At 41.8% G+C, this 27,651-nt stretch overlaps 1 protein-coding gene across 5 annotated transcripts in view; it reads right to left on the minus strand.

Moving 5' to 3' along the window:
• ZNF644 (zinc finger protein 644) overlaps positions 1-26,957 on the minus strand; it is a 71,317-nt gene extending 44,360 nt beyond the window's left edge. For 3 of the 5 annotated variants that reach the window (XM_060232180.1, XM_060232178.1, XM_060232175.1), the window contains exons 1-2: positions 26,738-26,873; positions 25,503-25,559 (exon numbers count right to left, since the gene is read on the minus strand). In XM_060232180.1, coding sequence (XP_060088163.1) covers positions 25,503-25,559; positions 26,738-26,841 — 161 coding nt within the window. In that variant the 5' untranslated portion in view covers positions 26,842-26,873. The other 2 variants (XM_060232177.1, XM_060232179.1) reach the window with 2 other exon arrangements.
• Positions 26,958-27,651: the final 694 nt, after the last annotated feature.

Here is a 27,651-nt window from a genome sequence, read left to right on the forward strand (position 1 = left end):
ATGGAGGATCATACCAGGAGAGACAGTTCAAAGGAATGAGGGTCTCAGGCCATTTAGGGGTTTAAACGTAAGTACCAACACTTTGAATTGGCACCAAAAACTAATTGGGATTCAATGCAGCTGCCATAGGATAGGTGTTATATGTGCCGACCAAGATATTCCTGTCAGCAATCTGACAGCTGCATTCTGAAGCACTTGTAAATTCCAAAGCATCTTCAAAGGTTGTCCACATGGAGTGAGTTACAGTAGTCCAGTCTTGAGATGACTGTTAATTACTTTCTCCTTGCCTTGTAGACTATTGTTTTGTTCAATTTTGATTTCATTTATTAATGGCATTATATATCACCTGTTTTCCAAAATATACAAAGCAATGTGCAGAATAAAAATATGAGTTACTATTAAAATAAACACCAAAAAAGCCAGTATTAAAATTTCAGACATTTCTCCAAAAAGCTTCCAGAATAAGAATATTTTCAAATTACATTGGAAAGCTTGCAATAAGGAAGCAAACTACCTTTTAGAGGAAGAAATCCCATACCTTAGGAGTAACCGCTGAGAATATAAATACATAAACATTGGCGATGGAAAGAGCCATCAAGCTGAATTTGACTTATGGTTGACTTACGAAGTTGACTTTTGGAGTTGGGAGTTAGCAGCGAAGTGGCCAAGTTTGCACTAAATTGTTCAGGGTGGTGAGAACCAGAGAGGATTGTGAGGCACTCCAAAGGGATCTGTTGAGGCAGGGTGAGTGGATGTCAACGTGGCAGATGAGGTTCAATGTGGCCAAGTGCAAAGTAATGCACATTGGGGCCAAGAATCCCAGCTACAAATACAAGTTGATGGGTTGTGAACTGGCAGAGACTGACCAAGAGAGAGATCTTGGGGTCGTGGTAGATAACTCACTGAAAATGTCAAGACAGTGTGCGATTGCAATAAAAAAGGCCAACGCCATGCTGGGAATTATTAGGAAGGGAATTGAAAACAAATCAGCCAGTATCATAATGTCCCTGTATAAATCGATGGTGTGGTCTCATTTGGAATACTGGGTATAATTCTGGTCACTGCACATCAAAAAAGGATATTATAGCATTGGAAAAAGTCCAGAAAAGGGCAACTAGAATGATTAAAGGTTTGGAACACTTTCCCTATGAAGAAAGGTTAAAACGCTTGGGGCTCTTTCACTTTGAGAAACGTCGACTGTGGGGTGACATGATAGAGGTTTACAAGATTATGCATGGGATGGAGAAAGTAGAGAAAGAAGTCCTTTTCTCCCTTTCTCACAATACAAGAACTCATGGGCATTCAATGAAATTGCTGAGCAGTCAGGTTAAAATGGATAAAAGGAAGTACTTCTTCACCCAAAGGGTAATTAAGGGTAATGTGGAATTCAATGCCACAGGAGGTGGTGGCGGCTACAAGCATAGCCAGCTTCAAGAGGGGATTGGATAAAAATATGGAGCAGAGGTCCATCAGTGGCTATTAGCCACAGTGTGTGTGTGTGTGTGTGTATTGGCCACTGTGTGACACAGAGTGTTGGACTGGATGGGCCATTGGCCTGATCCAACATGGCTTCTCTTATGTTCTTATCCTTCATGGGGTTTACAAGACAAAAGATATTCAGAGATGGTTTTTCATTGCCTGCCTCTGTGTAGCAATCCTGGAATTCCTTGGTGGTCTCCCAACCATCTAGTAACCAGGACTGACCCCCCTGTTTAGCTACTGAGATCTGATGGGATTAGGCTAACCTGGGTCATCCAGGTCAGGGCAACATAAATATTATTCCATATTTTTTTTTTAAACAGAGCTGCAGTTCTGGTTTGGAACTCTGTACTAAAATAGGACCGAAACCACAGACCAGATATAGTTTATCTATGTCTAAAAAGCATCTAAAGAAAGAAAAAACATGGTTTTTTAAAAATGAAAACCAAATTACATTTAGCAAAGTGATACTGAAGCAAGTCAGAGAAATAGCAAAAGCTAAATTAAGTATTTGTATCATTCTTCAGTTCAGAAGCTGAGGAAATACCCATACCTAAACTATTACAAATATGCATCTGGAAAGTTAGAGACAAGTAAGTACAAAGAATGGCTGCTACACAGGGTTGGATTAAGGCCAAGTGATGCCCTAAAGCCAATTTATGCCAACAATGGTGCCCCCTCAGCACTAAAAGTTACCTCATTTATGTGAAAAATCAATCAAATAAATAACATAAAGAACTTAAGGGACCATTACCCAGATCAGCTGATGAGTTAAATGCTATCCAGACCAGCCAGGTGCATTTATACCCGATGGAAACTACACTCTCACGCCATGAGATGGAAACAAATGGGATATCTGACAGCAACTTCAAACCAAATTTTTAAACTTTGCCAAAGAAAACATTTTAACAATACAGACTGAAGTCAAATGCAGCAGATAAAGACAATTACAATAAATTGACTGAAATCAAGTGTGGCAGTGAAAGAGTTACAGACATGCAGGGGGGGGAATTCTGATGCCCCCTTTCCGCTGGTGCCCCAAGCACTTGCTTATTTTGCTTAATGGTTAATCCAGGGCTACTGCTACCATAAATTCCTTATTCATGAGTAACAGCGCTCTTAGAACTCTAGCTACGAGGAACAACAATACAATTAGTTCATATCCTGGCTTGAGATATCTGCTAACTACTGTTATAAGCAGAGTACTGAACTAGTTGTAACACTGGCCCAATTGTTACACGGAATGCAAACAGCTACAAGAGGATCTCTCAGAACCTAATAGGAAGATATCAAACTGGCAGATGAGATTTTATTCAAGTAAATAAACAGCGATGAACCCTGGGGCAAAAACGTGTTACCTCCTATATACACTAATAAGCACTAAATTTATTTTTACTAGTGCTGAGCAGAACACATATGTGCACATATTCCCCAAACAGTTTTGCCTACTTCAAAAGGGAAATTCCAATCCCACAAGTTTCTAGAAAGGCCATGGACAATGGGTGAAAAAGGCTCTCAACTATGCAAGTTCTAAAAATAATACATAAACTAACATTGTAAGCTTTTGCCAAGAACCATGGTGAGCAGCAGATAGGAGAAAAGGATCAAATTCAAACAGTTTAAGTGAGAAAGGTGAATTAAAAACAATGTTAACTAAATAAAATCAAGTAGATTTGATAGGAAGGAGAAGGATACAAGCAGGACCAAGATATGAAAACGGGGGGGGGCTTTTCCCCCAAGTTTTCCCAATGGAAAAATTCGGACTGTTAGGGGAGCATTAAAAACATTTATTTGAAATATTACCTTTTGGAATGAATAAAATGCTAAGACAAGGTTTTATCCACTCAAAACAAGTAGCATATTTTTTTTTATTTTCATCTTTCTATTGGATAAGGACAATACCTGTATATACTGTTACAGTGTATCTTCAAGGATACATTAATTAATTATATATATTTTCAGGAGCCCCATGTTTCCAATGTTTAAAAATGATCCAAATATGTTAATTTATGTGACAAACTGCTTCTGTTAAGATAATATAATTATTGTTTTAATGTCAACACTTTCCTCACCATCACCAGTTAGATAGCAAAAATTCAGCTACATGTGCTAAGGTAACTTGAGAGCAAACCTAAGTGGGTCTACTCAGAAGGAAGTTCCTTTTTATTCAATGGACTGTAGCCACACACTGCAAGAGTTTGCAGCTATGTCGTCTGTGTAGTGGTTAGAGCATTGAAGTACGATCTGGGAGACTGAGGTTCAAATCTTCACTGTCATGAAAGCTTGCTGGTGACTTTAGACTAAGCTACCTCACAAGATTGTTGTTATGAGCATCAAATGCAGAACAATATAAGACCTTTTGAGTCCCTATTGAGAAGAAAGGCGGATATAAATGAAATAAACAAAACTAATAGGAATATTTAGTTTTGCTTGCAGAAAACAGGAATTTATAATCCCAAAAATATGACAAAAAGTACACTTTTACATTAAGTGACAAATAATTTTATGCTGCTAAAGCAGTAAAATAAATTTATGTTTCATAGGAAGTATTGCATATATTTTAATCTTTCCTTAAAATGTCATTTTTTTTCTAGGAAGGAATTTTGCCATGGCTTCACATTTGCAAGAAATCTTTACATCTGTGAGACAAGATGAGGTAGGTTTTAGTAATCAGAGCTCTTTCAGGTGTACATCATTTTACCTATTCTCCTCCACATTGCTCCAGAATACAGAAAGGTGAAATGAGGGAATTATTGAAAATATCTGCTTTTTGCTGTCAAGTCACAGCTGATTTATTGCAACCCCATAGGGTTTCTGAGGCAAGATACATTCCAATATGATTTACCATTGCCAGTTTACCCTGGCTTTCCTAGGCAGTCTTCCATCCAATCACTAACCAGGGCTGACCCTGCTTAGCTTCCAAGATCTGACAAGATCATTATAGCCTGGGCTATGCAAAAGTCAGGTAAACTATAAGATTACCCAGCAGAAATATCCAGCACATTCATGCCAGTAAGAAATGTAAACAAGTTATAGGTCTACATTGTTAAACTGTCAAATCCTATAGATGACAGTATAACTAAAACTACTGGGAAACAAATGGACTTAGCTTCTACAGAATTACATTCCTGTATCTGATTTTCTGTGCTATAAAATTACATTTATTTTATTTCAATAACACTTTTACTTTCTGTAACAGTCAATACCACTAGCAGCAGTGCAAGACCCAACAGATACATCGGACACCCTCACTATCACTGTGTTTGTGTTAAATCACACAATTTTATTGAACATGTAGACTTCAATGAGAAACATGAAGAGAACACAACATAATTTTGTGCAGCTGTTAATGATGCAACTGACATGCCAACCAGTAGAATTCCAAAATGATTTCACAACTGCTACAATCCAATAGTTTGTCCAGGCTATAAATTTAACACATTCCTAGGAAGAAAAGAAAATAATGGGTTAGGCTGGGTTTTGGTTTTTAATTAACTTTTTAGAAAACATTACACATGTAAAATTTTAATTTTTACTTACAATCTGTAATTCATAATGCAGTTTTTACTGCAAGTATTTTTTTAAACAGGTAAAATTTATATGTTACAATTTTGTACAGAGATATAGATTATAATATGCAATTACTTTTACTGTAATTTTTAATACAATAAGCAAACTGTTATTCTAAATACCTTGCCAGTTCTTGTCTACAGATCACCATCCTCTTAACATTTTGTCTGCTTCTGTGTCTTCTTTTCCCAGTAACTCTCCTGGAGTTGCCTGTTCATTCACAGCACTAAAGAAAAGAATGCTTGCATCTGCAGCTACTGATGGAAGTACCAAGTCATTCAACTACATCCTAATGCAATTCCTGATGAAGGAAAGCATTTCCATATCGGCCACAGAAAAAAAACTCCGTTTCTCAATACTTACACTTACTGTAGAGAAGTATGTGAGAAAACAAACCAGAGTGAAGATGCTCACACTGCACACAGGTTCCATGTATAGGCCTGTAGCTCTACCAGATCAGCCATCTCACTTCCAGTGGTACATTGTAAATCGTTTCTTTGGTGTCAGTCAGAACTCAAAATACCCAAAGTCCTCTGTGGGCACAGCAGTGGACAGGGTTCCCAACAGGCTTTAGGCACTGGCCTCTGTTGCACTGGCTGTCTATTAAATGAATGATGTCCCTGAAATTCTGCTATATAAGGCTCATAACATATCAGACAATATATTCAGTTTTAGTAGTTCTGTAAAGCAGACTTATTTCTGAATGCCTTATTTCTAAGGCCAACCAGCACCTGGTAAGCAAAATAGATCTGAACATCATTGTCTTCTACCTCAAATAATTTAGGAAGGTGAAATTCAAAGCAGACATTGGAAGAAGCAGCTCACTAAGCTAAGCAATGGGCATTTGCAGGGCTTCTTTTGTAGCAGAAACTCCTTTGAATATTAGGCCACGCACCCCTGATGTAGCCAATCTTCCTGGAGCTTACAGTAGGCCCTGAACTAAAAGCCCTGTAAGCTCTTGGAGGATTGGCTACATCGGGGGGGGGGGGGGGTTTGTTGCCTAATATGCAAAGGAGTTCCTACTAAAAAAAAAGCCCTGGGCATTAGTATACCAAACAGAATTTTAAAAACATTGAAGCGAAGCAGTGCACATTGGGGAGGGGGACTATCTTCACATTTGCTAATGGCATCTGAATTGGCTGTAAATGCCAAAGAAAGAAATCTTGGTTATCCATAACAGCTCACTAAACTCAACTCATAATGTTAAGAATTACTAAGAGACTTAAATAAAACTGCCACTATTGTAATAGTAAAGGTAAAGGTTGTCCCCTGCGCAAGCACCAGTCGTTTCTGACTCTGGGATGAAGTCACATCGTGATATTTTCACGACAGACTTTTTTACGGAGTGGTTTGCCATTGTCTTCCTCAGTCATCTACACTTCCCCCCCACCCCCAGCAAGCTGGGTACTGACCTTGGAAGGGTAAAAAGCTGAGTGAACCTTGAGCTGGCTACCTGAACCCAGCTTCTGCCGGGATCAAACTCAGGTTGTGAGCAGAGCTTAGGACTGATGTACTGCAGCTTTACTACTCTGCCCCCAAAGGGCTGCTCACTATTGTAATAGTCTTACAAAAAACTTTGTTTTGGCCATATTTGGAATATTGTGTACACTTCCAATAATTCTGTTTCAGTAAAGAATATCTTAGCATTGGAAAATGTATAGAACTGAACAACCAACCTGAATAAAGGGCAGTAGCACCTTTTCTATTAAAGAAAGATTTAGGTCTTTGTAGTTAAAAATAAAAAGGGGACATAAGTTTGGCTCAGTGACACAGCATTTGTTTCCATTGTGGAAGGTCTCAGGGTTGAACTCTGGCATCTACAGTTAATGGGGCTGTTAATGGGGCTGCCGCGACGGGAGCACATTCAGCCAGTGCTGAGAGAGCTGCACTGGTTGCCTGTTGTGTTCCGAGTTCGCTTCAAGGTGTTGGTATTAACCTTTAAAGCCCTCTATGGTCAGGGACCTGCCTATCTACGGGACCACCTTTCCCCATATATCCCCCAGAGAGCACTGCGATCAGGGACAAAAAATCTGTTGTCTGCCCCTGGCCCAAAAGAAGCCAGACTATGTATAACGAGATCCAGGGCTTTTTCGGTGGCAGCACCAGAACTTTGGAACACCCTCCTAGAAGCTATAAGGGCCCTGCGGGATTTGTCTGCATTCCGCAGGGCCTGTAAGACCGAATTGTTTAAACAGGCTTTTGCGGTCTGATTGAAAAAGGGCTGCCACCGGACATCCTACAGAATGCTGGCGATCATAGTCGAGAAGTCAATACCGCCTATACTGGACTGAAATAGCGCTATAGAATGGTTTTAAAGTTGATATATGTAAATTATGGTTTTATATGTTTTATTGGATTGATTGTTTTTATAATGTTGTAAGCCGCCCTGAGTCCGCTTGCGGAAAGGGCGGGATATAAATGGAAAGTAATAAATAAATAAATAATAAAAGCACCTGGTAATTGGTAACTTAAAAGAGAGTCAATGCCAGTCACAGTAAACTATGAATCTTGATAGATCAATGGTCTGACTTCGTATAAGGCAGCTTCGTGTATCATGAGGGAGGCAGTGAGCTTCCCCTCACTGGCAGTCTTTAAGCAGCAGTTGGACAAACACTTGGGGATATTCCAGGCTGATCCAGCACTGAGGATGTGGGTTGGACTACATGACCTGTATGGCCCTTTCCAACTCTATGATTCTATGATATAAATTTCTTTGTGTGTGTTTTGTCAAGTTGCTTCTGACAGCAACCCTATGAATTAATGTCTTCCAAAATGCCCTAATGCCCTATCAATAACAGTCTTACTCAGGTCCTGCAAACTGAAGGTTATGGCTTCTTTGATTGAGTCAGTCCATATCAAGTTGGGTCTTTTAATTTATTTATTTATTTCTCAGATTTATATCCCGCCCTCCCTGCCAAAGCAGGCTCAGGGCGGCTAACAACAGTCAAACTAAAACAATAAAACAGTAAATAAACAATTAAAATTGTAACAATTAATTAATACCAATTAAATAATATTAAAACAGTTTAAAATGATTTAAACCAATTTAATGATTTAACAATGATTTAAAATTATTTAAGACAATTCTTCTATTCCTGCTGCCTTCCACTTTTTCTAGCACTATTGTCTTTTCCAGTGACTCTTATCTTCTCATAATATGACTGAAGTACAATAGCCTCTGGTCATTTTAGCTTCAAGGAGGAGCTCAGGATTGATTTGATCTAGAACTTACTTTTGTCTTTTTGGTGGTCCTTGGGATCCATAAAGCTCTCCTCCAACATCACATTTCAAATGAATCCACTTTATTTTGGTCATCTTTCTTCATTGTTCAGCTTTCATACCCAGACACAGCAATGGAGAATACTATGGTATAAGAACATAAGAAGAGCCTGCTGGATCAGACCAATGATCCATCTAGCCCAGCATCCTGTCACACACAGTGGCCAATCATTTCTTCTGGATGGCCAATGACAGAGCATAGAGACTGAGGCCTTCCCCAGCATTGCTTCCTGGCACTGCAATAAAGAGGTTTAGTAACTCTGAAGGCGGAGATTCCACTTAGTCATCATGGTTAGTAGCCACTGATAGATCTATCCTCCTTGAATCTATTTACCGGTAATCTGCTTTTAAAATTGTTTATTCCTGTGGCCATCACTATATTCTCTGGCAGGGAATTTCACATTTTAATCACTCTCTGCATATAGAAGTATTTCCTTTTGTCCATCCTGAATCTACTGCTCATCAGCTTCGCTGGATGACCACAAGTTCTAGAATTTTGGCAGAGGGAGAAATTCTTCTCTTTGTCAACTCTCTCCACTCCATGCATAATTTATAAACCTTGATCATGCCCCTCTTAGTCATCTCTTTTCTGAACTGAAAACTTCCCAGTTTCTTCAGCCGTTCTTCATAGAGAAGATCTGCCAACTTCTTAATCATCTTGCTCACCCCTCCACTGTACTTTTTCCAGTTCTACAATGTCTTTTTTTTTTTTAGATATAGTGACCAGAACTGTACACAGTATTCTGAAAGAAGTCAGTTCTGGCATGAATTATCTTGATCTTGGTCACCAGCAACGCATCCTTATGTTTAAGAATCTTTTATATAGTTATGAATTAATAAAAAGTCCCTGTCCCCAAACAAAACTTGGGGTTATACAATGAAACTGATCAACAGTAGTTTCAAAACCAACAAGAACTACTACTATTTTACATAGTGGCTTCGATCCCACAGTAAATTTCTGGTAACAGAAAAGAGAGAGATCATTTTTGTCAATATTTCCTCTCCGTGTGCCCCTTACACTGCTTCTAAATTTACACTACTTACTGCCACAAAATGTGGTAGTAGGCAAATACATAGACGACAACTGTGTCACTTATGATTGCTGTGCAATATACTTTAGAGGCCATAGTCTTCTAAACAGCAGAAGCTAAGGCATGACAGATAAAGAGTTATGTCTTCATATCCCGCCTGCAAACTTCTCATGGTATCTGGCAAGTCACTGTCGGAAACAAAATGCTAGACTTAATGGGTCCTCAATCTGACCCAGCAGGGCTCTTCTCATGTCTTCTAAGCATTAAGGCCAGTCACAAACAAGGAATCATCATCATCACCATGCCCTGGTTGCAAGCAGCTGCCTGGCCACTTTTTGAAAATAATACCGGGACGGATGCAACTTCCCTTTAGCCAATAAAACTATTCTTATACTTAAATACTTTGAAATGAAAGATATACCAATTCTTAAATCTATTTCCGAAAGTAAGGAAGTCCAGAGGTATTAATCTTTTCTTTATTAATAAGTTCATTGAGCAAAATCAGTAATAAAACACTATAACAAAATTGACCATTAAATAAGCACATAATTTTTACCATAAGTTAAGACCCATAAGAACATTTTAAAAAACCACTACTGCCAAAAATTTGGCAACAGAATGAGTTATTAATGGATTAACATTTATTATCAAAAAAGACCCCCCAAGATTCAACAGAAAGAGAATATTTGTTCAGAACTGGCACAATCCAGAAACATCAAAATAAAATCTATGATCACAGTATAAAATCAGTTGATGTAATGGCAATATTAAACCTTATTGTCTACCTTCAAATCACATACTCTATGTACATTTCATGAGTGACATATTTACATGATTGATTACCACCCAACCACTGAACAGACTGCACACATATTTTGTTCCCTTGACACAGAGGTTCATAGCCCATCTTAGGCTTCAATCACATGTGCCCTCATGTACCTAAACATAGAGATACCGGCTGAAGAAAACACATGGAGCTGGTTGATGTACAAATAAGTCCAAAGAATAAACCAAATTTAAAACAAACACATACGGCAAAAAAAACAGGCATGTGTATTCTGCTTCTCTTGTTATGCACCCTACCAGATATTCAACATAACTTTATGATTAAACCAACAACATATTGCTTGTTTCTTTCCCATGACACCATCACATAAAGCCTTCCTTTTAGCACCTCATTCCACCCCAAATCACAATCTTATTCTAACATGTGTAGCCCACGCCAACACGTATGCCCTAATTCTGCACTATTTTCTCCACGATTACAGTTTTGTTCCCTTCTTGTCTCCTTTGCCTAGAGCCCCCCTGGGAACTGCTGCTATCATTTTCTTTTCTTACCTATTTAAGATACCCTGAATAGTTGCAACAGTAAAATTGGAAGCTGTACTTTCTAGTCTTACATTCTGACCACAGCAGTCTCTTAAATGTGTTCTCACTTTTCAATTGTGCAGGTCAATCTCTCTGTCAGCAAATATTTATGAGGAAAACAATAACCTGTACTCATCTCATGGAATACAACAGAGAAGCATACATAACAATTACTCAAAAGTGAAATGTTATCAGTTATTGGTCCAATAAAGCCATACATTTACATAACTTTTCATTACTTACTTTAGGTTGATTTTCTTCAAGCTGCAAAGACAAACCTATAAACAAAAAATAAAAGACTTTTTAGAAACCTATCTTTGAACCATATTTTTATACTCTTGACCAGTGTTCCCTCTAAGTTGAGTTAGCATGAGCTAGCTCATAGGTTTTTAGCCTCCAGCTCACACATTTTTGCCTTAGCTCAGCAAAGATTACCCCAGAACACACGAATTTGTGTAGTAGCTCACAACTTTAATGCCAGTAGTTCACAAAGTAGAATTTTTGCTCACAAGACTCTACAGCTTAGAGGGAACATTGCTCTTGACCAATGTTCCCTCTAAACTGATGTGGGATGTTTGGGAGGGGTTGGCGATCTGGCTGGTGTACCGACCGCCTAACGCACCGGCCGGCGCCTTACCATCCCTGGTGGAGGCCGCGGCGGGCTGGGCGTTGGTCTTGGGTGACTTCAATGTCCATGCCGACGACGCGGCATCCAGCCAGGCGATGGACCTGGTGTCATCCATGGCAACACTAGGACTCTCCCAGGTTGTTACAACACCCACTCATCAGGCGGGACACATGTTAGACCTGGTCTTTGCGGCCGGAATATCAGTGACTGATATTGCAATGGAAGCAGTGCCATGGTCAGATCACTTTGCTCTCAAGGCCCGTATGGAGGTATCACCCAAAACCCGTTTAGGCGGAGAGCGTATTTTAGCTCACCCGCGGAGCCTGATGGACCCGGAACAGTTCCTAACGGCTCTACGGGATACCTGGCCCACTGGCGATTCCCTGGATGGTCTGGTAGAGTCCTGGAACGATGGGCTCTCCAGGGCCATCGAGGAGATCGCACCCAGGCGCCCTCTGCGCCCCTGCCCGAAACCGTCGCCCTGGTTTAACCGGGAGCTGCGGCAACAAAAGCGGGGGCTCAGACGACTAGAGAGGCAATGGCGGCGTACTCGAGATGAAGTGACCTGAGAATCTTATAGAGAGAGTTTGAAGGCCTATGAGATGGCAATCAAATCCGCAAAGAGAGCATTCTTTGCGGCTAAGATTGCATCCGCAACTTCGCGCCGGGCACAATTATTTGACGTAATTAGAGGACTTACTACGCTGCCGCAAGGCAGGTTAAATTCTACTGAATTGGAAATAGGCTGTGAGGCTTTTGCAAAATTTTTTGCGGATAAAGTCGCATCACTCCGCCCCGACCCCCCTGCCAGTTTGGAGACAGTAACGAACCTGAGGCCCCGAGCCTGTCCTCGGATTATACACTGGATGGCTTTGACCCCCTCAGTCTGGAGGAAGTTGACAGGATTCTTGTATCTGCTCGCCCAACAACTTGTAAATTAGACCCATGCCCTTCCTGGCTTATTAAATCTTGCCAGGGGGATCTTAGATATCCCGTGCGGGATATCATAAATAGATCCCTAACGGAAGGGCACTTTCCAACGCCACTTAAAGAGGCTGTGGCCCGACCCCTCTTAAAAAAGCCATCTTTAGATCCGGCCCAATTGACACACTATCGGCCGGTTTCAAATTTGCCCTTTCTGGGTAAACTTATTGAGAGGGCAGTGGCGAAGCAGTTACAGACCTTCCTGGATGACACTTCCGTCCTCGACCCATTTCAGTCTGGCTTTCGCCCGGGACACGGGACGGAGACAGTGTTGGTTGCCTTAGTGGATGACCTTCAACGGCATCTGGATCGGGGTGGCTCGGCGGTGCTGATGTTGTTAGACCTGTCGGCGGCGTTCGACACGGTCGACCATCGGCTACTGACGTGCCGCCTCGCTGACGCAGGGATTCAGGGGTTGGCCTTACAGTGGCTTTCCTCTTTCCTGGAAGGTCGGGGACAAAGGGTCGCAATTGGGGGGGAGCTATCTTGGAGGCGCTCACTTGATTGTGGCGTGCCCCAAGGGGCGGTTCTCTCCCCGATGTTATTTAACATCTACATGCGGCCTCTTGCCCAGATTGCCCGAAGGTATGGGTTGGGGTGTCACCAGTATGCTGATGACACCCAGCTCTATCTACTGATGGATGGCCAGCCTGTCTGCGCCCCGGAAAATCTTGACCAGGCACTACGGGCCGTGGCTGAGTGGCTCAGACTGAGTGGGCTGAAGTTAAATCCTACGAAGACAGAGGTCCTTTGCTTGGGCCACCGCGGCCCGGGGAGGGGGATCCCCCTGCCGGCTTTTGATGGTGCGCCGCTCACGGCGGCGGACAGGGTCAAGAGCTTGGGGGTGCTATTGGAGCCTTCCTTAAAGATGGAGGCTCAGATAGCAGCCGCTGCCAAGTCCGCATTTTTTCATCTTAGGCGGGCAAGGCAGCTGGCCCCCTTTCTGGAGTGCGACGACCTAGCAACAGTGATCCATGCTACGGTCACCTCAAGGTTGGACTACTGCAATGCCCTCTACATGGGGCTGCCCTTGTCTCGGACCCGGAAACTGCAGCTGGTGCAGAATGCCGCAGCCCGGCTGTTATTGGGTCTCCCAAAGTGGGAACACATCCGGCCGGGTCTCCGGACTCTGCACTGGCTTCCAGTGATATACCGAGTCCGGTACAAGGCGCTGGTTATTACCTTTAAAGCCCTATATGGCCTGGGACCTGCCTACCTGAAGGACCGTCTCTCCCCACATGTTCCCCAGAGAGCACTGAGGTCAGGAACACAAAATCTCCTCACTATCCCCGGGCCAAAAGAAGCCCGTCTGAAAGCCACCAGGGAAAGGGCTTTCTCCGATATGGCCCCCGTATGGTGGAATCAGCTGCCGGAAGAGGTGAGGGCCCTGCGGGACTTGGCGCAGTTCCGCAGGGCCTGTAAGACGACCCTCTTCCGGCTAGCCTATACCTAGCCTATATTTAGCTAGGATGACAACTTGAGGTAACTAGCCAGCCATCTGTTTACAGGAAACTGAATTACTCTGTTTTTAACTGTTTAAATATTTAACTGTTTTATACTTGAAATTGTTTAAATTTTATGTTTGATTAATTGTTGGAAGCCGCCCTGAGCCATTCGTGGGAAGGGCGGGATATAAATCCCAAATAAATAAATAAAATAAAATAAAATAAATAAACTGCAGAGTCTTGTGAGCAAAAATTCTACTTTATGAGCTACTGGTATTAAAGTTGTGAGCTACAGGCATTAAAGTTGTGAGCTACTGCAGGAATTATTGTGCTCTGGGATCATCCTTCCTGAACTAAGAGAAAAATGTGTGAGCTGGAGGCTAAAAATCTGTTATCTAGTTCACACTAACCCAGCTTTGAGAGAACACTGCTCTTAACTGGGAAACAGGCTACATGAAGAGTTACCAAAAAGAATAATTGAAATCTAATGGAGCAACCACAGGGAACTTAAATTTACGTTTAAACTTCTGTTTATTCCTACCATGTAAACTCCAGCACACACTTTTCACAATATCATAATGCCCCTGTATAAATCGATGGTGTGGTCTCATTTGGAATACTGTGTACAATTCTGATCACCGCACCTCAAAAAGGATATTATAAAATTGGAAAAAATGTAGAAAAGAGCAACTAGAATGATTAAAGGTTTGGAACACTTTCCCTATGAAGAGAGGTTAAAACGCTTGAGGCTCTTTAGCTTGGAGAAACGTCGACTGCGGGGTGACATGATAGAGGTTTACAAGATTATGCATGGGATGGAGAAAGTAGAGAAAGAATTCCTTTTCTCCCTTTCTCACTATACAAGAACTCGTGGGCATTCAATGAAATTGCTGAGCAGACAGGTTAAAATGGATAAAAGGAAGTACTTCTTCACCCAAAGGGTGATTAACATGTGGAATTTACTGCCACAGGTGGTGGTGGCAGCTACAAGCATAGCCAGCTTTAAGAGGGGATTGCATAAAAATATGGCGCAGAGGTCCATCAGTGGCTATTAGTCACAGTGTGTGTATATGTGTGTGTGTCTGTGTATGCACACACACATACACACACATATTGGCCACTGTGTGACACAGAGTGTTGGACTGGATGGGCCACTGGCCTGATCCAACATGGCTTCTCTTATGTTCTTATGCTCCCAAATTTCCAATTACAACCATAAACTAAGTTAATAAATATGGAAATTATGAGGGTGCTAGAATACACTTCAGTAAGGGTATGTTAGTCTATAAATGAAAAAGGGTTTTTTTCAGCTTTGCACTATCATCACTCAAATGCCAAGGGTGAATAAAACATTCTAGAATAAACCAAAAGTGAATCAGGATATCGATAACCATTACAGAAATATTTTCAATGTTTACTAATGGGCTATACTAAAAACCTGAGATCAGTCTGCACAAAGAGGATTTAAATTTTTCCAAATTCCTTTTTCTGTCAAGTATATATTTTGAGATCCATCTATGTTTTGTACATCAACTAAAAGTCATAAACATGGACAAACAACAGTGGCCTAGTATTATTTCATTACAGATACTTCAACTGCAGTTATCATCAAAAGATAATCAGATATCGTTCTGTTCTTCAATGCCAATATAATCATTAAGTTAAAAAAAATCTATTCAGTAACTGCTTGGCACCAAACACTTGTAACAATATTATACAGATACACATGGAAAAAGAAAGCTCAATATGTCCATCAAAGGATCGCTGCTTTCTGCTCACTATAATTGGAAAGCAATCCACCACAGGGCAAATTAGGCACAATTTATTTAGGTAAAGAGAGAAAAGATAAGTGAGGAGTGAAATAAATTTAGATCTAATCTGAAAGCAAATGGAAACTCAGACAGAAATCAACAAAGGCTGACAAGACCTGAAAACAAAAAATACATCAACTTGCTAAACATACTGCCTTACGACTCTAAAATACCATATTATCAGGACCCATTCCTCCCCATTCCTTCAACAGTGGTCAGGAATAGAAGAACAAGTTCTCAGTTTTCTAGGACAACTGAACACAGACCAAATGTTTCCATTCCACTCGGTTCATCCCCTTACCAGGGACCAATTCACAGGTAACTCTGCTAGACAGATCAGCTATCAGAAATGTCAGACCTTAGGGTTAATTTTTCCTGGGTTCAGAACTTTAGGGTTTATCATTCCCAAACTTATGAAGCCATCCAACCATTGGCACCAACATGGGCTTTGGCTACATAAACAATTTTATCTTCCTCAAGCCTCAGTGAGAAAGGTGGACTACAAATAAAAATAAAGAAAATGCTTATTTAAAAAAGGGGTGACTGATGTGTCACTGCAGTGAGAGGTATAAGCCATCTGCAAGCATGAAAGAGAAATACTTCAAGGGTTAAACACAATCATAGGCTCCATTATCACCTTCTATATTTTCTAAATATAATACTTTTATAATACTATAAATACCTTGATTTTCTTAATATGTTTAGAAAGTTTAATTTTTTTCCTCTTTTTTTTGCATTTTCTTTCTTTATTAAGTTTAATTTCTGATGGATCGGAATATAGTCCTTACTTTAAAAGAACAGATAAAGCCTGGTTATTCAGCAACTTTCCAAGCTCTCTGATACAAGTATTAATGGATTGAAGCAGAGATCTGCCTTTTTATTTATTTAAAAAATCATACTTCTTAATTATTCTGATATTTAGAAACAGAATCACAGAAAAGATGTAGTACATAAAAGTGGTACAGCAAACCATGCTGTCATACCAGCACTGATTTCTGGTAGCCATTTTCTTTTCATATAAAACACTCACATTTCTTACTGTACTCTCTCTTTAAACCTGAAGGTGGCAACAATTAACTTGTGCTTTTTTCAATCTTTGTGAAGGTAGTCAGTACAACTGCCATCTAGTTCAACAAAGACCCCCATTTCAACTATATACAGTTGCACAACAAAACTTCTTTGATTTTAAAATTGAACAAAACTTTCCATTTTTACTATTCTTATCAAGAATCCTGAATGCAACTATTCATTCACCCTATTCATCCCAAAGGAGAAGAACACATTATAACATACAAAACAAATGGAAACATGCAAAAATTCACAAAAAATAGTATTGTTGCTTCTCCACTTTCCTATTTAGCTTACTGATTTACTGCTTTCTAGTCAATGTGAAGATCTTCCAAATTGTTCTGTGGCAAACACATTCAGCCAGTTCACCTCCAGAGCATGGTGATTTTCAGTCAAACTTCCACCTATGTCTCTACCATTCCCCTCTTCTCTCAGTGTCCAGTCTCCCCTGACTATCCTTCTCTTGACCCTCAACTGCATTCTTTTCAAGTCCCTTTCAGTCTCTTTCCTCACAAACCTCATTGTCCTTCAGCTTTCAATACTGTGTTTAGTGATATCACAGGGGGATTGTTTTATTGAGGGGGGGTGTCATCAAGTCACAGCAGACTTATGCCAACCTCCTAGGGCAAGGATGTCAAACATACGGCCCATGGGATAGAACTATCCCATCCAGGGCTCTTATCTGGCCTGCAAGCAACAGGTGGGATGGGGGGCAGTGAGAGCAGAGAAAGAGATGTCTTTTTCTCCCTCTCACCTCCTCCAAGCAAAGCTTAGCAAGGATTGGTGAAGCCACTACAAGGAGGGGAGGGCAGAGTTGAGTGGTCAGTTCCAGGGCAGTCCTGCCACTAGGCAACTGGGCAATTGCCAAGTCACCAGCCTTCTGGGAGCACCAAATTGAGTGATATTATCAGTGCAAGGGGGCACCAGGAGTTAGCCTTGCCTAGGATGCCAGAGAGTCTAGGACTGGCCCTGGGCCAGTACTGCCAGCATTGTACCAACCAGCTTTGTAATTTTTCAAATGGAGACCATGAAGGGGGTTGGCAAGAGCGGGCACACAGAGCAGCAGTTTGCCAACAAAGGTATAGGGCCAGCTGAGGGGAGAGGAGGAGAAAGAGGGCTGGTGCATGGATTGGGAAGGCAGCTGGGCTGTCTTGTGCATGCTGCTTTGAGGGAAAAAGATGTCCCTGTCTCGGAAGCAAATAGAGGATGATGGGAAAAACAGGTGTTGCTATCACCACCGCACATTTGAACAGCTGTGGAGCCAGGAGGCAGAACAAGTGTCAAGACGGGTGGGGGCAGCAACCTCCCCCCTCACCTGTTCTCAGTTCATGAGGAGGAAAGGGTTGTGGGAGCTCAAGAAGCACCTCCTGGAGGGTGGCTTTTTCCTCAGTCCCATTGCTTCTGTGGGAAACATATGAGGAATGAGAACTGGGGGGTGAGAGGATCTGGGAGAGCCTGGTTCAGACCCCACCTCCTCCTGGGTCAGGAACCCATCATCTGGGTCACCCAGGGCTCAGCCTGACCCACCTCACAGGGTGATGGTGGTGGTTGGGATGGGGCAGTTGGGGGGGACTCCAGTGTGCCTTGACATTCCCAGTGGTAGAATGGAAGAAGAGAAGAAACAAAGAGTGAGAGATGGATTATAGCAGTGTTCAGCTGCTGAGGCTGGGTATATGGGAGGAGGAATGCTGAAAAAATATACTTACTTGCAAGGAAGATGACACATCTCCTACAGGTGCTATATAAAAAAAGTATAATTTGCAGGTTAATGTAAGACACCCTCCCCCCCTTTACAGAATCCACTGGGGAGGGAAACAGTCTTGCATAATATTGCATACATTTATTGAGGGGGGGTTAATTGGGTTTGCTTGTGTCCTTTATGAAGTTTATCTCTCTGGTACCTGGCACTACATTTTTATGGCACACATGGCCCCGCACAACAAGGTGACATTTATGTCAGATCTGGCGCTCATGAAAAATGACTTGAACATCTCTATGAAGGGCTTTCAAGGCAAGAGATGTCCAGAGGTAGTTTTACCACTGCCTGCCTCTGCATAGTGACCCTGGCATTCACTGGCAGTCTCCCATCCAAATACTAACCAAAACAATCCTGCTTAACTTCCAAGAACTGACCACATTCAGCTAACTTGGGCGACCCATAGCAAACTGTTAGGGAGGACTTACAGATTAATTAAGGTTTCTGTCATTTACATCTCTCTGGCTTTTGAGATGAATTAACAAAAACAAGGATCAACAAATTCTGGCTGGTCTTAACTGGCAGCAATTAATTTAGGATGCCTAAAACCCCAATCCCAGTAAGTTTATATGAGAGTTCACGTTTACTTTGGATATGAGTAGATATATATTTATGATATACAATGCAAGAAGGAAAAGCGAAGGCCTAAAAGGGCAGCAGAAAACACACTTTTTCCGTTCCCCCCCCCCCCGACTTGTTTTGAACTTTTCCAACAGAAAGAACTAAAACATTTGGGGAGTACTGATTGGAAAAAACTCCCATGAAATATTTTATCTTTTAAAATGAGTAAAATGCTTCTTAAGGAAAGGGTTTCACACTCAGAATAGAAAAAAAAATCTGAGTTTTTTTCAATTTCTCCAATTGAAAAAATGGCAAATGTGGGGGGTACTGAAAACAAAATCCTCTTATATTGTAGATATATCCAGTATTTGCAAGATTTTTTGTGTTTAAGTGTTTTACATCTCCACCTACCACACCTTGCAAATTCCAAGCTTATCCCTAGTGTACTACCTTTGAAGTGGTTCCAACAAGGTTAGGAGTGGTTCCAACTGTGGGGACAAACACAAGAAAGTCTGGACTACTTCTGCCTTGTTATGTCTTTTAGTGCACACCATTATACTAAGTACCCTAAACCAGGACGAATATAAAAATCCTAGAGTTTAGTGTTATGATAATAATGCATTAAGATACTTTATACAATAAGATTCATGTCCCTCCAGATTATCACATAAAGCATAGAAGAGGTGCCTTGAACACTACAGCTCTATCATTATACAAATAACAATTGGTGCCAGGATATAACTGAAGGTGTATCACAGAACACTTGGAGAAGTCAAGCAACAATCTTGAGATGGGAAGCATCCTGGCGAATTTATATATGACATGTTCAGTTCCATGATGGCAGAAAAGTGGAGTATAAACAGTATTATTGGCTAATATTTATTACTAATGCAACCATTCAAGAAAACAGTTAAAGCATTTTATAGGCTTTAAACTCACAAATCCTGTCCACAGGCACAAAACCAGAGAGAAAGAGAAATTAGGAAATAGGAGTGTGACATCAAAGGGTAGGAGAACAGGACAAAGATGGCCAGGTAGGAAGCACTAAAGAAAAGATGTGGATCTTCACTATTAATGCATAGTACAAATGGAGAGGTCAGCATCCGTGTCTTGAGGCAGGGCATGCCAAATGAATGACAGCACACAGAACAGAAAAAAAAAACCCTTGTGTTTCATAAAGAGAAAAATTCCAACAAAATGTCAGGAACATGAACAGCCATGGAGCAAGAGAAGAGACAACAAAGGGTAAAAAAAAAATACAAACTCTTTAAATCAATGATAGCAAACATGTTCTTTTCAATCATAACTGTGAATTATGAATGGCAGTGTCAAGCATTTGGAAAAAGTTAAGTTTTTATCAAGAGTTATAAATGGGATCATAAACATTTTACGTATGCATGTTCTCATCCTTGTGTCATGAATGCTTTGTCATCATGAATATATTGAGCTTACTTTGTTCTGCAAATTACTGTTTACAAAAAAGCTAACAGGTTCACTACTTAACTGAAGGACTGTTCCCTCAAATACTATTTCATTATGCACTGGGATATGTGCGAATCCAGATTCTGCTCTAAAAATTATACTCCCATGTAAAGAGAATTTTCAGAATTCAAGCAGTTTTTTTAAAAAAAGAGGAAGGAGTTCAGCAAATCAACAGGTTACTCGCTGTCTAGTGCACTGAACAATGAATGCTGCTGACCATGCACAGGCTAAAGCAACACATAAACGCAAAGTACATGTCATCTGATACTGAAAGAATAATTTGAGAACCTGGAGAATTGCCTCAAATAAAAAGGACATTACAAATGGGAAAACTGCATTTTAAGCACATTATTTGCAAGCTTTGCAACATCAGTAAGCAAGGAGTAGTGGTTTAAAACAAGTGCAATATAAAAACAATATCACGCAGAACAGAAAGGAGAATTCTGATCAAACTAGGAGGTAACCAAGGCAAGCGAAGTGACGGATCTCACAACTGAACAAAGAAATCAAATATAAGAATGAGAAAAGCTAGGACAAAATAAAAGTAAAGTAATGGGTTGGTAATAATATCCATTTACTTCCAAGTTATATTATAAGATCAAACCTTGACCCTATAACTTATCAGCTTGGTCACTAAAAAACACCCACATATCCTCAAAAAAACCATTCAGTGTTAGATTGAGTCTCCAATGAATTCTATTACCAGGAAGTATTCTATTGATTTTTAATTCATTCATAAGAACATAAGAGAAGCCATGTTGGATCAGGCCAATGGCCCATCCAGTCCAACACTATGTGTCGCACAGTGGTCGATATATCTGTGTGTGTGTATATATACATACACACACACACACATATATATATATATACTGTGGCTAATAGCCACTGATGAACCTCTGCTCCATATTTTTATCCAATCCCCTCTTGAAGCTGGCTATGCTTGTAGCCGCCACCACCTCCTGTGGCAGTGAATTCCACATGTTAATCACCTTTTGGGTGAAGAAGTACTTCCTTTTATCCGTTTTAACCTGACTGCTCAGCAATTTCATTGAATGCCCATGAGTTCTTGTATTGCGAGAAAGGGAGAAAAGGATTTTGTAGGACCTCCTCTCTTGTCACCTCAATTTGACTCAGGTCCTTCAACACCCCTTCCAAAATGAGTGGTTCTGGAGCAGGCAAACACTTCTCATCTTCCTCAGTGAAGACTGAGGCAAAAAATGCATTAAGCTTCTCAGCCATTTCGCTATCCTCCTTCAGTAATCCTTTGACCCCTTGGTCATCCAAGGGCCCCACTACCTCCCTGGCTGGTTTCCTGCTTCTAATATATTTGAAGACATTTTTATTGTTGGTCTTTATATTTTTTGCAATATGCTCCTCATAGTCCCTTTTTGCCTGCCTGCTCACAGTCTTGCATTTGATTTGCTACAGCCTGTGTTCCCTTTTATTAATCTCACTTGGACTAGCTTTCCACCGCTTAAAGGAGTCCATCTTACCTTTTACAGTTTCCATTACTTTGTTAAACATGCAGGCTTTTTTTTAATACCTGTTTGTGCCTTTCCTAACTTGTGGTATATATTTTATCTGAGCTTCTAGGACTGTAGTTTTAAATAGCCTCCAAGCTTCCCCAAGAGTTTTGACTGTATTTACCTTTTTTTTCAGTTTCCTCTTCACATGCCTCCTCATCTCAGAGAATTTACCCCTTTAAAAGTTAAACATAGTTGTACTGGTCTTTTGGGGCAACTCTCTATTTATACAAATAGTGAAATCAATAATGTTATGGTCACTGCTCCCAAGTGGTGCGATCACTTTTACATCTCTCACCAAGTCTTGGGCATTACTTAGGACCAAATCCAGGATCACCCCACCCCTGGTAGGTTCTGTGACCATCTGCTCCATTCATAAATATGTTCTTTCCGTTAGCAATCATTCGACCTTGCAAAGGCATCACTTACATCATATGTGATATATTATGGAATAAATGGACAATAAATGAGATTTTATTCTATCACCTTACACAATAATCTGTCCCTTTAATGCCAGAGATATGATTTTAACGGACAACTTCAAAATACATCTTTCATTTCAGAACCAAAATTCCAATTATGTATTTGTGGCACTCTCTCTCCTCGCCCAGCCCTGCCCCTCGGGCAGCCGCTGCTAACTCCCCCTTTGGCAGCAAGGGGGACTCAGTGAGGGGCCAGGTTATTGGCATCTGGCTCACATCACAGCAGTACTGGGGGCTCAATTTAGGGTCTCTCTCTCTCTCTGGTGGCCTCCCAATCTCTGCTCACCTCTCTCATCGACCTCCTTCTTGCTGCCTTTCCTTCTTTTATGCCCCCTTGCTCCCTGTCTACCCGCCCTTCCTCCCCTTTTGCCCACCCCCTGTAGAAAGGGCCAGATGCCCAGGCTGGCTTCAGGGTGGGGTGGGGCAGGGCTTGCTTCCAGCCCTGCAAGAGCAGGACTGCAGAGTCCCTGTGGGCCTGCCGCAGCTTCGGGCGGTGATACGGCTAGCATGGGGCCCGCAGCCTTGTTGGGAGGCCATCAGAGTCTTCTGGGGCTGGCGGCGACTCCCTGTGGTGAGGCTGAGCTGCGGCTCCATGGGCCACCAGATCTGGGGCTGGGGGCTGCTCCAGGGCTGCACCCTGCAGCAGCAAGCGTCTTTGGCCAGCCAGGCCAGCCCGATGGTAGGAGCGGGGACTTTGGGGGATGTCAGTGCTGGGCGGGGCCTCCCAGCATCTTCAGTGGGCCACGCCAGTCCTTGGGCACTTGCAAGGGTCCCAGGGGTCGGTGGCACAGAACGGGGGGAGGGGAGAGTCCCGGCCAGGACTGGTTGGGACAGTATTAAAGTGAACAGAAAATTATTGCGCTGTTCAGAACAGAAAAAGCATTTAACTGTGTACAAATATAACCTCAATTAACAGTAGAAGGTGCACAACAATAACTTGCAACTTCTGTGGAGCAAAATGCTTTGGAGCAGCTTTGGCTTGGAATTCAGAAGGATTGGGGGGATAAAGGTGATACACAAGCTTTAACACATTTCTACATTCTTTTCAAAGTCAGAGAAGCATACTAACAAAACAAATACTTTAAAAAGTATTTCCTAATAGCAATACTTGCACTGAAACGATTCAGTAGAGAAAAAAGTAAATCCACTGTAGCATACATGTTATATTTAAATCAATTCAAAGCTTTATATTATTGAAATAATACTAGTAAATGTTAAAGGCAATAGGTTTGATCTTATGACTTACAGCAGAACCCAGAGCTGTTTCTGGGCTAGCAAATATGACAGAATGCATAGGTGTCTGCCTGGTGTATTACCCTCTCTGCCCTTCCTAGAGAGGCAGGGAGAAATAAGCAAAAGCTAGGAGCTTCCTGAGTGCCCCGTCTGTGCACACAGCAGCAATTCCTTTTGCACTCTGCACCTTCAATGTTTAATCTGGATTTATGGGGAGGTGGTGACTATTCCTTGAAGAACAGAACCAGTCCAAGTGCCTTCTTATTTGCTCCACTTCTATACTTCACCTTCTTCATATAAAGAAAAATGGATGGCTACAAAGTATTATAGGATGGTGTTTAGATGGTGGCTAGCATGGAGAAGTAGGGGCAAAGCCACTGCAGAAACAGCTCTTTTTGCACTCCACATCACTGACCCCCGGAAGCCATTCTTCTCTATCAATTTAAAATGCATACAAAAAAGGGAATGGACAGAGAAGGGACCTGCACATCTTAATTTCACAAAGTAGTAATGTTGAGGAAGTCTCTGGAAGAGCAGCATAATCTTTAAAAAAACAAACAACTTGGCTAGTGATAGACTATCAAATATGCTATGCATTTTTTCCTCAGGTATTACAATGAAATAAAATGATCAAAGCAGTGACCTTTAGCTCTCTCTCACTTTAACCCACCTCAGAGGATTGTCGTCAGGACAAGGGGAGGGGGGAATCATGGGGTACTGGAAACCACGTGGAAGACAAGGGATGATAAAATTTAGACAGATACTCTAAGGAACTTTGAGGAACATGTGAGATTAGGTATAAAGCATATAGATTATGCTAAATTCATTACTCTTCCAAACACAACAGGTGTTTTTCTGGTGATATAAATAATGATGTTTGGTATTTATACATGGCTCTCAGCAATCAATGCTTAACAATCATCATCATAGTAATCCTTACAATTCTCTGCATGGTAGGTCAATATTATGTCCCATACTGCAAATGAAGGCAGAAGATAATAGAGGTGGCTTGCCACCATGTCAGTATGTCACTGAAATGTGATTTCAAACTCTATATTCCTGGATCACAGCTCATTATCTTATGCTATACTAGATCATATTTACATTGAATACGGCTTCTTTTTCTAGTTGGTCAGCAGAATGCTACTGAACAAAAATATCAGACTGAACAATTTAGTACATCATGCCACAATATACACTATTTTACTATCATACCAATGCAGCCTCTATGCAGATGAGAACATAACCACAAACTTTTACTAAATCCAAGAGTCAGAAAACATGCAGATGTGCAAAATATAAATAAAGCCTTTATTAGAATATCACCACCCTATAACAAATCCTAAACTGCTTTTTGTTGCATGGTGTCAACTGTCCACAGCGTGGCAAATTTCTGGTCACATTTGAATCTCATCATTTGCAACAAACAAAGTCCACATTCTTAAACCCCTGTTCTCTCTGGTTCCCACGTCACACTTTAAACACATGCAGGAAAATTGTGAAAGCTCTGACAGATATCAACTAGTTCCACAGCACTCAAAAATTCACAAAAAAATGGCCTCTGGAGTCAGCACTTTCCACCAAGCCACCAGCACCATCTGTGCTAGCAAATATAAGTCCTGTCACACTGAACTTTTCTTTGTACTGTCATCCTGTAAGAAAAATTATAGCATTGTTTTGGTACACTGAGGTACAGGGTGCTCTGAGTATTCCAAAGGTTCTCAAACCCTCTTCATCATACTGTTTTCTCATCAGCCAGAAGAAAGCAAGACATGATACGCTGAGGTGTCCTTTAATCTTACCTATACTCAAGCAGCAAACTCTTCAGCCCAAATTCTTTCACATCTTGAACCTTGCACCTGTCTAAGAAAGACATACAGTAAAAATTTCAAAATATTAGATAGCCAATCAAAAAACCACTACAGTCTTAAACAATGATTGCACATATCAGTGAATCAATTGTTTAAAAAAGTGAGCAAACAGATCAATACAGCAAAACTCTTTTCTTACTGGACAAATTAAGACCATACTCAAAGAAAGGCAACAAATGCATACATCATATAGCATCTTCAATATATAGCAGCTTGGGTTAATTACACATTTTCCTCCACCTTTACCTGTACTTGAAACACTCTCCTACATTTTTGGAGGTTGTCAAGTTACAAGAAAAAGGACAGGCCTTATTACCATGATCAGAACAAAAAGTTTAAGAACCACACAACAAAGTATGCACTAACTAGCACATTCCTCTCCCAAGCCTGAAGAAACTGGTTCACACAGCATTAGTTAATGAGCCCCTGAACTGCACAAGGAGCCAAAGAACTGGCCACCTTGCAGTTGCAAACCAAAGAATGTTTCCTAAGGAACCACAGTAACAAATGGGGTCACTACCAAGTGTGCATAAGGTTACAGGCTTTATAGCATCACCTCCTGCCTCTTGTGTGACTTGCAGAGGGGGCAACGGTAGAGGGAATCTGAAGCACTGCCCCACCAAGTAAGGCTTACCAAACACTCTGCTCGCTTACAAAATATGTAAATACCCGGTCCCGCGGCAAGAAGGGCAAAAGTGAGGTCAGGTGGCACATGCCTCCCTCTCTGAGTGATTGCACAGTGGTGCCCATCCGCTGCCAGGGTGACCTCACTCTGTGGCCTTCCCGGGGTCACCACAACCATTACCTCCGGGCTTTCCCCTCGCCCACCACCCAAAGTTCCTGTTCGGAGGCGATAAGCGTCTCCCCGTTGACTGGCTACGCCGTTTCATGTGACCGAACAAAACCCTCCTCGGAGCAGCAGCCCTTTGTGTCCGGCCCACTCACGGACCGGCAGCAAGTTCGGAGAAGGAGGCCGCTGAAGTGCCATTCCTTCGCTTCCCTACATCGCCACGGAGGGAGAACCCCGCTTACGAAGCCATCTTTTGCTGTCGCCACTCACCCCGGGCGGACGTGGCCCGGCCTGGTCGAGTCCCTTTGCTGCACCAGCGGCAGCCGCCATGTTCCTTGATGCGACAGGATGGAACGGAGACCCCTCCCCCACTCACCTCTCTGTCCCCTCCCTCTCTGGCTTTCCGGGGCACGCGCTCTCCTGACAACTCTCGGCCCTCGACACCGCCAGAGGCCTCCCCCCGTCACTTGCCCGAACCATCAAAATAATAATAATAATAATAAAAATATTATCCATAACGGAAAACTCACGGGCTCGCCAGGTCGTGCGTCACATGAGGGGGGGTTACGTACGGCGTCATGACGACACCACGCCGCCTTAGTTTTTCGCACAGATTCCCCTCCGCCCTCGTCGACAAGCGAGGCGCCTGCGCGTTGCTTTCCAGCTTTCTAATCAGGTTTTGCTCTTCTTTCTTGGCTGCTTGATATGAGCCCGCCCCAAAACCATTCTAGGGCAAGTTCAGTATTAGTGCATGGGTCACGCACACAAAGCACAAGCTAGATTGAGGAATAACTCCTGAGGTGCCCAATTTCTAAAAAGAGGGTCAGTGGATGGCGCTAGGGAGCCCAAAGGTCCAATCCCGGCTTGCCTCAGCTGGCTGGCTGCCCGGCCTTGGTGAATCACCTTACTGGACTGGCCCTTCAGCATTGCGGACCACGTTGGAGGAAGAGCAGGAGAAAAATGTTCTCTCTCTCTTTCTCTAACATTTTGCGAGAGTTATTTCCCTAAAACAACTTACACAATGTTGAAATGTAAATTTTGAATGTAAGCTTTCGTGTGCTCTTAAGCACACTTCAGACGAGGAATCCAGTAGAGTGAGCAAAGCCACACATAGCTGAACAGAGCCATACATAGCTGGTAGGCAGTGGCCCAGAATTAAGTGTGATTAAGAGCACACGAAAGCTTACATTCTAAATAAATGGTTTGTCTTAAAGGTGCACCTTGTCTCCTGCTTTGTTCAACTGCTTCAGACCATCACAACTGCCCGCTTGGATCTATTGAAATGTAAAG

This window comes from Heteronotia binoei, chromosome 2 (genome assembly GCF_032191835.1).
Source record: "Heteronotia binoei isolate CCM8104 ecotype False Entrance Well chromosome 2, APGP_CSIRO_Hbin_v1, whole genome shotgun sequence".
Classification (NCBI taxonomy): domain Eukaryota; kingdom Metazoa; phylum Chordata; class Lepidosauria; order Squamata; family Gekkonidae; genus Heteronotia; species Heteronotia binoei.